This window comes from Zonotrichia leucophrys, chromosome 25, assembly GCF_028769735.1.
Source record: "Zonotrichia leucophrys gambelii isolate GWCS_2022_RI chromosome 25, RI_Zleu_2.0, whole genome shotgun sequence".
Taxonomy (NCBI): Eukaryota; Metazoa; Chordata; class Aves; order Passeriformes; family Passerellidae; genus Zonotrichia; species Zonotrichia leucophrys.
The window spans coordinates 2,805,041-2,817,060 of NC_088194.1; the positions used below are offsets into that span (position 1 = coordinate 2,805,041).

General features: G+C 64.0%; 1 protein-coding gene across 1 annotated transcript; it reads left to right on the plus strand.

The window, feature by feature from the left end:
- The first annotated feature begins 849 nt into the window (after window positions 1–849).
- On the plus strand, window positions 850–11,339 carry CRTC2 (CREB regulated transcription coactivator 2). The gene is made up of 10 exons (XM_064732634.1): window positions 850–1,000; window positions 2,048–2,151; window positions 2,236–2,265; window positions 3,056–3,135; window positions 3,233–3,282; window positions 3,397–3,644; window positions 4,707–5,131; window positions 7,214–7,420; window positions 8,676–8,853; window positions 9,862–11,339. Exons 1-10 carry the CDS (start codon window positions 936–938, stop codon window positions 10,080–10,082), a joined length of 1,608 nt encoding a protein of 535 aa, XP_064588704.1. The 5' UTR covers window positions 850–935; the 3' UTR covers window positions 10,083–11,339.
- The last annotated feature ends 681 nt before the right edge of the window (window positions 11,340–12,020 follow it).

A 12,020-nucleotide genomic window follows, 5' to 3' on the forward strand; every position in this document is an offset into this window, starting at 1 on the left:
CCCATCCCTTTTCCCATCCCTTTTCCCATCCCCTTTTCCCATCCCCTTTTCCCATCCCCTTTTCCCATCCCCTTTTCCCATCCCCTTTTCCCATCCCCTTTTCCCATCCCCTTTTCCCATCCCCTTTTCCCATCCCCTTTTCCCATCCCTTTTCCCATCCCTTTTCCCATCCCTTTTCCCATCCCTTTCCCATCCCTTTCCCAATCCCTTTCCCCATCCCTTTCCCCAATCCCTTTCCCCATCCCTTTCCCCAATCCCTTTTCCCCATCCCTTTCCCAATCCCTTTCCCCATCCCTTTCCCCAATCCCTTTTCCCAATCCCTTTTCCCATCCCTTTCCCCATCCCTTTTCCCATCCCTTTTCCCATCCCTTTTCCCATCCCTTTTCCCATCCCATTCCCATCCCTTTCCCATCCCATTCCCATCCCTTTTCCCATCCCATTCCCATCCTGTTCCCATCCCTTTCCCATCCCGTTCCCATTCCCATCCTGGAGAAGGTAATTCCCTGCTTGCCCTGGATCCTGCCTGCCTGTTCCCATCCCTTTTTCCATCCCCTTTCCCACCCTGGAGCTTTGGGAGTGCCAGAGGCTCTGGCACAGCCAGCCAGAGCTGCCTGGGATTCCTGGGCATTCCTGGGATCTGGGATGGGGGCAGAGGGAAGCTCCCACCTCCCAGATTCCAGGATTGTCCCACAAGTTGGGGCTTTGAGGAGGAATTTCATGCAGGAAGAGGAATCCCCAGGGACAGGTGCCAAGTGCAAGCTGCAGCTCCATCCCTCAGTGCCTGTGTCCCAGCCTGGGCTGTGACAGCCCTGTCCCTGTCCCATCCCCTGCCGTTCCCAGCCCTCCCAGACAGGGAATGGGGTCCTGGATCCCTGAGGGGTCCCTGCCTCCCCCCCGCCCCCATTCCCTGATGCCCTTTCTCCCTCTGCAGGACCATGCCCTGGAGCAATTTCCCCATGGAGAAAGGACATTTATTCCGGCTGCCCTCAGCTCTCAACAGGTAATGGGTGCATTGGTTCCCTTTTCTCCCTGTTCCAGCCCTTTCTGAAGAGGAGGTGGCTCTGGAGACCCCCGGAGAGGCCCCAGGACCCCCCTGGGGAGGAGCTGGCCCCTGCCCCCCCTCAGGGCCCCTCTGGAGGGGTCCCACGGCTGAACAATGTCCCTCTTTGTCACTCATCCCAGCCGCCTCTCCCAGCCCTTCCCTGCCCTCCTCTGCCTTGGAACAGCTCACTGGGAACACCCTGGGTGCCCCCAGCCCCTGAAGGGTCCCTGGGGGTCCCATTGTCCCCCCATGCTGGGGGGTGGCAGAGGGGATGGGAGCGGAACCGGTCTGGGGGCACAGAGGGAGAGACCCCAATGGGGAGGGGGCACCCGGAGGGGGCTGGGGCTGTGCTGGGGGGCTGTCAGTGGGGTGGGGGTGTCAGTGGGTCAGGGGTCTGTCAGTGGGGTGGAAGTGTCAGTGGGGCTGTCAGTGGGTCAGGGGTCTGTCAGTGGGTCTGTCAGTGGGGTGGGGCTGTCAGTGGGGCTGTCAGTGGGTCAGGGGTCTGTCAGTGGGTCTGTCAGTGGGTGTGTCAGTGGGTCGGGGGTCTGTCAGTGGGTCTGTCAGTGGGGCTGTCAGTGGGGCTGTCAGTGGGGTTGGGGGTGTCAGTGGGGCTGTCAGTGGGTCTGTCAGTGGGGCTGTCAGTGGGGCTGTCAGTGGGGCTGTCAGTGGGGCTGTCAGTGGGTCGGGGGTCTGTCAGTGGGTCGGGGGTCTGTCAGTGGGTCGGGGGGCTGTCAGTGGGTCAGGGGTCTGTCAGTGGGGCTGTCAGTGGGTCTGTCAGTGGGTTGGGGGTCTGTCAGTGGGTCGGGGTCTGTCAGTGGGTCTGTCAGTGGGTCTGTCAGTGGGTCAGGGGTCTGTCAGTGGGTCTGTCAGTGGGTCGGGGGGCTGTCAGTGGGGTGGGGGTCTGTCAGTGGGTCTGTCAGTGGGTCAGGGGTCTGTCAGTGGGTCAGGGGTCTGTCAGTGGGGCTGTCAGTGGGTCTGTCAGCTCCAGCCTCTCCCCGTGTCCAGGACGAACTCGGACTCGGCGCTGCACACGAGCGTGATGAACCCCCCTCCCCAGGACTCCTACCTGGGCCCCTCCCAGGCCGGGCCCCCCCCCGGCCGCCGAGCTGGTGAGCGCCCCCCACACCCCCTGGGGGGCTCCCAGGGCAGCCCCCTCCCCTCGGTGCTCCCCTCACCCTCCTGCTCCCCCACAGGTTTCCTGGACGGGGACTCGGACAGCAAAGGTGAGCGTGGCACCAGCCCATGTGCCCAGGGCTGTGTCCCCTCGTTCTCTGTGCTGGGGGGGCTCTGATGTGCCCCCTCTGTGCCCCCTCCTCACACTGACCCCCCTGTGCCCCCTCCTCACACTGACCCCCCTGTGCCCCCTCCTCACACTGACCCCCTGTGCCCCCTCCTCACACTGACCCCCCTGTGCCCCATCCTCCTCACACTGACCCCCCTGTGCCCCCTCCTCCTCACACTGACCCCTCTGTGCCCCCTCCTCACACTGACCCCCCCGTGCCCCCTCCTCACACTGACCCCTCTGTGCCCACTGACCCCTCTGTGCCCCCTCCTCCTCACACTGACCCCCCTGTGCCCCCTCCTCACACTGACCCCCCTGTGCCCCCTGACCCCTCTGTGCCCCCTCCTCCTCACACTGACCCCCTGTGCCCCCTCCTCACCCTGACCCCCTCTGTGCCCCCTCCTCACACTGCCCCCCCTGTGCCCCCTCCTCACACTGACCCCCCTGTGCCCCCTCCTCACACTGACCCCTCTGTGCCCCCTCCTCACACGGACCCCCTGTGCCCCCCCCTCCTCACACTGACCCTGCTGTGCCCCATCCTCACACTGACCCCCCTGTGCCCCCTCCTCACACTGACCCTGCTGTGCCCCATCCTCACACTGACCCCCCTGTGCCCCCTCCTCACACTGACCCCTCTGTGCCCCCTCCTCACACTGACCCCGCTGTGCCCCCTCCTCACACTGACCCCCCTGTGCCCCCTCCTCACACTGACCCCCCTGTGCCCTTCCCAGTGTTTCTTTTCCAAGTGCCTCCCATCGAAGAGAACTTCGATGACAACAAGCACTCGCTGAAGCCCTGGGACACCAAGAAGGTGGGTGGGGACACCAGGAAGGTGGGTGGGGGTGTCCCCCCGTGTCCCCCACCCCTGTGGCCTGGCCTGGCCTCATTCCCACCCTTTGATCCCACAGCTCTCGTCCTCCTCGGCCCGGCCGCGCTCCTGCGAGGTGCCGGGAATCCAGTGAGTGCTGGGAGGGGGATGCCAGGGAGGGGCTGGAGGTGCCAAAGGGGCACTGGGGGGCACTGGGGGAGCCCCTGTGCTGCTCTGATCCCGTCTCTCTCCCCCCTGTGCCAGCGTATTCCCGTCCCCGGATCAACCTGCCAACGTGCCCCTCATGCCCTCGGCCCTCAACACGGGGGGGTCCCTGCCCGACCTGACCACGCTGCACTTCCCGTCCCCCCTGCCCACCCCCCTGGACCCCGAGGAGGCCCCGTACCCGCCCCTGAGCGGGGGCAGCAGCACCTCCAACCTGGCCACCACCATGACCCACCTGGGCATCAGCGGCAGCGCCGGCGGCGTCGGGCTGGGCTACGACCCCCCAGGTGAGCCGGGACCCCAGGCTGGGGGGCACAGGGAGCGCCACCAGGGGCCAACAGACAGAGATGGGGACCCCTGGATGGTGTGGGGGGACACAGAGCCCCTCCAGGAGGTGTCCTGGGGTGGCAGCTCCAGGGATCCCCGTCTGGGAGTGGGGTGGGGATGATTTGGGGGTCCTGTGGGTGTGTGGGGGGAGCCCAGCTCCCACCCTGTTCCCCTATGGGATCCATTGGTTTTGTGGGTGCCTGGGGGGAGCCCAGCTCCTGCCCTGTTCCCCTGTGGGATCCAATGGCTCTGTGGGTGCCTGGGGGGAGCCCAGCTCCCACCCTGTTCCCCTATGGGATCCAATGGCTCTGTGGGTGCCTGGGGGGAGCCCAGCTCCCACCCTGTTCCCCGATGGGGTCCAATGGCTCTGTGGGTCCCTGAGGGAGCCCAGCTCCCACCCTGTTGCCCTTTGGGGTCCAATAGTGTTATCACTTCCTGGGGGGAGCCCAGCTCCCACCCTGTTCCCCTGTGGGATCCAATGGCTCTGTGGGTCCCTGAGGGGAGCCCAGCTCCTGCCCTGTTGCCCTAAAGGGTCAATTGATGTTGTGGGTCCCTGAGGGAGCCCAGCTCCCACCCTGTTCCCCTGTGGGGTCCAATAGTGTTACCAGTTCCTGGGGGGAGCCCAGCCCTGTTCCCCTGTAGGATCCATTGGTTTTGTGGGTCCCTGAGGGGAGCCCAGCTCCCACCCTGTTCCCCTGTAGGATCCATTGGTTTTGTGGGTCCCTGAGGGGAGCCCAGCTCCCACCCTGTTCCCCTGTAGGATCCATTGGTTTTGTGGGTCCCTGGGGGTTTGCCCAGCTCTCATTCCCTGCGCTCTGACAGTGCCAGGGGTCTCACAGGGGTCTGGCAGGAGCCCATCTCCCACCCCGGTGCCCCCTCCCGCTCCTGCCCGGGGTGTGTGTCCGTCCCTGTGTCCGTGTGTCCGTCTCCATCGTTTTGTTCCCCCTCCATCCCCGTCCCCGGGCCGTCCCGGGGCTGGGGCCGTGCCAGGGTAACGGTGCTCTCTGTTTTTGTCCCCACAGGACTCCCCTCACCTCTGCAGAGCTCCCTGAGTAACCCGTCCCTGCAGTCCTCCCTGAGCAATCCCAACCTGCAGGCCTCCCTGCGCAGCCCCTCGCTGCAGGCCTCCCTCAGCAACCCCTCGCTGCAGTCCTCCCACAGCAGCTCCTCCATCCCCTCCTCCCTGTCCAACCAGTCCCTGCCTTCCTCGCTGTCCTCCTCGCTCTCCAACCCCTCGCTGCCCACGTCCCCGCGCCCGCAGCCGCTGCAGTCCTCGCCCAGCAACCCCAGCCTGCCCTCGGGGCTGGGCGGCTCCTTCGCGGCCACCTCGCCCCGCCGGCGCGTCCCGCTCAGCCCCCTGTCCCTGCCCGCGGCCGGCGACTGCAGACGGCAGCACCCCAAACAGTTCTCACCAACAATGTCACCCACATTGTCCTCCATCACCCAGGTACGCATCGTCGTGTCCCCGCTCCAGCGCCGCCGCCTCCTCTTCCTCGGCCTCCTCCTCTTCCTCCTCCTTTGCCTTTCCCTCCTTTCCCCTTCCTTCTTCTCTTCCTCCTCCTTTGCCTTTTCCTCCTTTCCCCTTCCTTCTTCTTTTGCCTTTCCCTCCTTTCCCCTTCCTCCTCCTCTTCCTCCTCCTTTGCCTTTCCCTCCTTTCCCCTTCCTTCTCCTCTTCCTCCTCCTTTGCCTTTCCCTCCTTTCTTCCCTTCCTTCCTCTTCCTCTTCCTCCTCCTTTGCCTTTTCCTCCTTTCCCCTTCCTCCTCCTCTTCCTCCTCCTCCTTTGCCTTTTCCTCCTTTCCCCTTCCTCCTCCTCTTCCTCCTCCTTTGCCTTTTCCTCCTTTCCCCTTCCTTCTCCTCTTCCTCCTCCTTTGCCTTTTCCTACTTTCCCCTTCCTTCTCTTCCTCCTCCTTTGCCTTTTCCTCCTTTCCCCTTCCTCCTCCTCTTCCTCCTCCTTTGCCTTTTCCTCCTTTCCCCTTCCCTTCTCCTCTTCCTCCTCCTTTGCCTTTTCCTACTTTCCCCTTCCTTCTCCTCTTCCTCCTCCTTTGCCTTTTCCTCCTTTCCCCTTCCTTCTTCTCTTCCTCCTCCTTTGCCTTTTCCTCCTTTCCCCTTCCTTCTCCTCTTCCTCCTCCTTTGCCTTTCCCTCCTTTCCCCTTCCTTCTCCTCCTCCTCATCCTCTTCCCCATCCTCCCTCTTCTTACCCTTCTTGTGTTCCTTCTCTTTTTCTTCTTTCTCTTTCTTCTCCTCCCCATCCTTGTTCTTGTCTTGGATCTCACCTTTGTCCTTTTCCTCCTTTCCCCTTCCTTCTCCTCCTCCTCCTCGTCCTCTTCTCCATCCTCCTTCTCACCCTTCTTGTATTCCTCTGCTTTCTCTTCTTTTTTTTCTCTTTCTGCTCTTCCTCATCCTCCTTTATGTCATCTTTCTTGTGTTCCTTCTCTTTCTCTTCTCTTTCTTCTCTTCTCCATCCTTGTCCTTGTCTTGGATTTCACCTTTGTCGTTTTCCTCCTCTTCCTCATCCTTTTCCTCCTTTCCCCTTCCTTCTTCTCTTCCTCCTCCTTTGCCTTTCCCTCCTTTCCCCTTCCTTCTCCTCCTCCTTGTCTCCTCCTCCTCATCTTCTTCCCCATCCTCCTTTTTTTCGTCCTTCTGTTCTTTCTCTTTCTCTTCTTTTTCTTCCTTCTCTTCCCCATCCTCGTCCTTGTCTTGAACCTCGTCTTTGTCCTCTTTCTCCTCTTCCTCTTCCTTTTCCTTTTCCTGTTTTCCCCCCTTTCTTCTCCTCCTTGTCTCCTTCCTCCTTGTCCTCTTTTCCATCCTCCTCCTTCTCATCTTTCTTGTATTCCTCCTCTTTCTCTTCCTTTTCTTCCTTCTCTTCTTTTTCTTCTCTTTCTCCTCTTCCCCATCCTTGTCTTGGGCCTCATCTTTGTCCTCTTCCTCCTCTTCCTCGACCTCCTCCTCATCCTTTTCCTCCTTTCCCTTTCCTTCTCCTCCTCTGTGTCTCCTTTCTGCTCATCCTCTTCCCCACCTTCTTTCTCATCCTTCTCATGTTCTTTGTCTTTCTCCTCTTCCCCATCCTTGTCTTTATCTTGGCCCTCCTCTTCCTCCTCTTCCTTACCCTTCTCTTTGTCCTGCTTGTCCTCATCCTCCTCATCCTCCTCTCCCCTCCTCCTGCCTTCACTTCTCGTCTCGTTTCCATCCTCATCTCACCCACACCCCAGGGCCCCCTCAGCCCCGCAGCCCTCCCCGTGCTCAGGGACAGTGGAGGGGACCCTGTGTCCCTTCCAGAGCCAGTGGGGGGACCCCCATGTCCCTCCCAGGCCCCCCATGTCCCTCCAGGCCCTCATGTCCCTCCCAGGCCCCCCATGTCCCTCCAGGCCCCCCATGTCCTTCCAGGCCCCCTCCCCTCCGAGGGTCCGCCTGCAGCCGTGGCTGTCTCGGGGCTCTCAGGGACGGCTCCTGCCGGTGCTGGGGGGGCTGGGGGAGCCCCCCACCCTCGGGGGGGGGCCCTGCTGACGCCCCCTCCCCGTTATCTCCGCAGGGCGTGCCCCTGGACACCAGCAAGCTGCCGGCGGAGCAGCGGCTGCCCCCGTACCCCTACGGGCAGCCGGGGCTGCTGCTGGGCTCCCAGCCCCCCCCGAGGGGCCCCGCGCCCCCCCCGCGCCCCTACAACCCCCCCTACACCCCCGGCACCCCCCTGGGGCAGCCCCTGGCACAGCCCCACGCAGCAGAGTTCGGCCTGGGCAGCGTGAGTGCGGCACGGGGACAGGGGGACAGGGGGACACGGGGATAGGGGGACACGGGGACACGGGACAGGGGGACATGGGGATATGGGGACACAGGGGCAGGGGGACAGGGGGACACAGGGACAGGGGGACACAGGGACACAGGGATGGGGGACATGGGGACAGAGGGACACGGGACAGGGGGACAGGGGGACATGGGGACATGGGGACAGGGACACTCTGGGGCAGCCCCTGGCACAGCCCCACGCAGCAGAGTTCGGCCTGGGCAGCGTGAGTGCGGCACGGGGACAGGGGGACAGGGGGACAGGGGGACACGGGGACAGGGGGACACGGGGACACGGGGACAGGGGGATAGGGGGACATGGGGGAGACGGGGACAGGGGGATAGGGGGACACGGGGACAGGGGGACAGGGGACAGGGACATGGGGATAGGGGGATAGGGGGACAGGGGGACACGGAGACAGGGGGACACGGACGTGGGGACACGGAGACATGGGGATGGGGGACATGGGGACAGGGGGACACAGAGACAGGGGGATAAGGGGATAGGGGGACACGGGGTCAGGGTGACATGGGGACAGGGGGACACGGACAGGGACAGGGGGACACGAGGACAGGGGGACATGGGGACAGGGGTACATGGGGACATGGGGGACACGGGGACATGGGGACATGGGGACGTGGGGACACGGGGACATGGGGACAGGGGGACACAGGGACAGGGGACATGGGAGACAGGGGACAGGGGGACATGGGGATAGGGGACAGGGGTACATGGGGACATGGGGATGGGGGACAGGGGGACAGGGGGACACGGGGACAGGGACACCTCGGAGGGGACGTGGGGATGGGGAGGGGGACATGGGGATGGGAATCCCCTTTGTGGGGTGGACATGGGGTCAGAGGATGTTGCATGGGGTCAGGGGGGCAAGGGGGACATGGGGACAGGGACCTGTCTGGAGGGTCTTTATGGGGTGGACATGGGGACAGGGACACCTCTGGGAGGATGTGGGGACGGGGAGGGGGGGACATGGGGATGGGGATGGGGACATGGGGAGGAGACCCATCAGGAGGGTCCTTTTGGGGTGGACACGGGTCAGGGGACACTGTAAGGGGGATATAGGGTGGGGACCCTCTGGGTGGGGTCACCAGGGGAGAGATGGGGACAGGGCACCCTCTGTGGGGTCTCCCCTCCCTCTGTGGGGTCTCCCCTCCCTCTGTGGGGTCTCACCTCCCGTGTCCCCCCCTCCCCACAGCTGGAGCAGTTCGGGATCGGGGAGAGCCCCCCCGGGAACAGCGGAGGCTTCCCCGAGGATTTGGGGGGGGCCCTGGGTTACCCCCCGAGCGAGGGGGGTTACGACCCCCCCGGCCTGAGCCGCCCAAACCTGAGCAACTGCAGCCGCCACGGCCCCATCCCCAACATCATCTTCACAGGTGGGGGGTCCTGGGGGTCTCTGGGGTGTCATGGGTGGGTGGGTGAGCTGGGGGGGTCTCTGGGGGGGGCTGAGTGTCACAGGGGGGTGTCCTGGGGGGGGGCTGGTGGGGTCTTTGGGGTGTCACAAGGAGTGGGCTGGGGGCTGTTTGGGAGAGTCACAGGAGGGGAGGTGAGGGCTGGGGATCCTGGGGGGTCTCTGTGGTGTCCCGGGGGTCCCTGGGCTGTCACAAGTGGGGTGTCCCGGGGTCTCTGGGGTGTCCCGGGGGTCTCTGGTCTGTCCCGGGGGTCCCTGGGCTGTCCCGGGGGTCCCTGGGCTGTCCCGGGGTCCCTGGTCTGTCCCGGGGGTCTCTGGGGTGTCCTGGGGGTCTCTGTGGTGTCACAGGGTGGTGTCCCGGGGTCTCTGCGCCGCTGTCCCGGGGGTCCCTGGGCTGTCCCGGGGGTCCCTGGGCTGTCCCGAGGGTCTCTGGTCTGTCCCGGAGGTCCCTGGTCTGTCCCGGGGGTCCCTGGGCTGTCCCGAGGGTCTCTGGTCTGTCCCGGAGGTCCCTGGTCTGTCCCGGGGGTCTCTGGGTTGTCCCAGGGTGGTGTCCCGGGGGTCCCTGGTCTGTCCCGGGGGTCCCTGGGCTGTCCCGGGGGTCTCTGGGCTGTCCCGGGGGTCCCTGGGCTGTCACAGGTGGGGTGTCCCGGGGGTCTCTGGGCTGTCCCGGGGGTCCCTGGGCTGTCCCGGGGTCCCTGGTCTGTCCCGGGGGTCTCTGGTCTGTCCCGGGGGTCCCTGGTCTGTCCCGGGGGTCCCTGGGCTGTCCCGGGGGTCCCTGGGCTGTCCCGGGGTCCCTGGTCTGTCCCGGGGGTCTCTGTGCCGCTGTCCCGGGGTCCCTGGGCTGTCCGGGGTCCCTGGTCTGTCCCGGGGGTCTCTGGTCTGTCCGAGGGTCCCTGGTCTGTCCCGGGGGTCCCTGGGCCGTCCCGGGGTCTCTGTCCCCGCTGACCCCCGTGTCCCCCCCCGTTCCCCGCAGGCGACTCGCCCCCCGGGCTGTCCAAGGAGATCACCACGGCCCTGGCGGGGGTGCCGGGCTTCGAGGTGGAGGGGGGCTCGCTGGGGAGCCTGGGGGGGCTGGAGGAGGAGCTGCGCATCGAGCCGCTGACGCTGGACGGGCTGAGCATGCTGAGCGACCCGTGCGCGCTGCTCACCGACCCCGCCGTGGAGGATTCCTTCCGCTCCGACCGCCTGCAGTGAGCCCGGGCCGGCCCCGGGGCCGCGCCCCGCCCGCCGTGCCCGCCCCCCGGGGCCGCCGCCCGCTGCGCTCCCGCTGAGGGACCGGGGCAGCTCCGGGAGAGAACCGGGAATGCAGCGGGAGAGAACCGGGAGTGCAACAGGAGAGGCGGGAACGGATCCCGAACCTGGGAATGGATCCCAAACCCGGGAGCGGATCCTGAACCCCAGAACGGATCCCAAACCCCGGAATGGATCCCAAACCCGGGAGCGGATCCTGAACCCCAGAACGGATCCCAAACCCCGGAATGGATCCCAAACCCGGGAGCGGATCCCAAACCCCGGAATGGATCCCAAACCCCGGAATGGATCCCAAACCCCGGAACGGATCCCAAACCCGGGAGCGGATCCCAAACCTCGGAACGGATCCCAAACCCCGGAACGGATCCCAAACCTGGGAATGGATCCCAAACCCGGCTGGAGGGAGCTGCGACCCCCCCAGCCCCACAGAAATGGGCGGGGGGCTCCGTCCGGACCCTCCAAGCTGTGGCTGTCAAGGGCTGTGACCGCTCCCAGTGAGCCTGGGAGGGTCCGTGCCAAGCCCCCTCCCCAATTCCCACCCTGGGACTGACCCTGTCACTGTCATGCCAGGAAAATCCTGGAAAAGTGGGGAGGGGGCTCCAGGCGTGGCTCTCAAGGGCTCCTTCTGCTCCTTCCGAGGTTGGGGGGGGTCCCCAGCACCCCCCAGCCCCCTCCCCAAATTCCTGCCGGGTTCTGTTCTCCAGGAAACCCCCGGGACCACCTCAGGGTGAGGGAATTTGGGGAGGGGGAGACAATCCAGGCACTGCCCCAAACCATCCTGGGGGGTTCCACTCATCGCCCCCCCCTCAATTCCCACCCCCAGAGCCCACCTGGCACCGAACCCCGGGAAATGTGGGGAGGGGGCTGCACCCCCGGGGGGGGCTGTACATAACCCCGTAGGTAGAGACCCCCGGGGGGGGCTCGGGGGGGCCGCTTCTGCCTTTATTTTATCATTTTTCCGGCTAATCATCATCATGTTTAAGGAGAGATCCCGCTCCCCCCTCCCCAGTATGTACCCCAAGCCCCCCTCCCCAAATTACCCAGCTGCCGGGGACGTGTAGAAAGCACTTGTAACTTTGCCCCCTGCCCCCCTCCCCAAAATTGGGGGGCCCGTCCGCGGGTGGGGGGCCCTGGGCCCCCCCCGGAGGGAGCCAGAGTGATTTATTATTATTATTATTTTTTAAAATATATTCTATGTTAATTAAATCCCCCCCCTGCTGGCGTGTGGGTGATTTTGGGGAGGGGGTTCTGAGGATTTTTGGGGGAGTTTCTGAGGATTTTGGGGAAGGGGCTTCTGAGGATTTTCTGAGGATTTTGGGGGGAGTTTCTGAGGATTTTGGGAGGGGGTTTCTGAGGATTTTCAGGAGGGGTTTCGGAGGATTTGGAGAGGAGTTCTGAGGATTTTCTGAGGATTTTGGGGAGGGGGTACTGAGGATTTTTTGGAGGAGTTTCTGAGGATTTTGGGGAGGGGTTTCGGAGGATTTGGGGAGGAGTTCTGAGGATTTTCTGAGGATTTTGGGGGGGATTCTGAGGATTTTGAGGGGGTTTCTGAGTTTTTGGGCGGGGGTTCTGAAGATTTTGGAGGGTTCTGTGGATTATGGGAGGGGGTTCTGAGGATTTTGGGGGGGGATTCTGAGGATTTTGAGGGGGTTCTGTGGATTTATGGGAGGGGGTTCTGTGGATTTATGGGAGGGGTTCTGAGGATTTTCTGAGGATTTTGGGGAGTGGGTTCTGAGGATTTTGGGAGGGGGGTTCTGAGGATTTTGGGGAGTGGGTTCTGAGGATTTTGGGGAGGGGTTCTGAGGATTTTCTGAGGATTTTGGAGAGGGGATTCTGAGGATTTTGGGGGGGGATTCTGAGGATTTTGAGGGAAGGTTCTGA

Excerpts from the sequence above, each read along its gene's own strand:
- CRTC2 (XM_064732634.1), top strand. The coding sequence starts at position 936 with ATGCCCTGGAGCAATTTCCCCATGGAGAAAGGACATTTATTCCGGCTG. Across the intron at positions 3,283-3,396 it reads TGCGAGGTGCCGGGAATCCA|CGTATTCCCGTCCCCGGATC; the intron begins GTGAGTGCTGGG and ends CCCCTGTGCCAG. Across the intron at positions 5,132-7,213 it reads CATTGTCCTCCATCACCCAG|GGCGTGCCCCTGGACACCAG; the intron begins GTACGCATCGTC and ends TTATCTCCGCAG.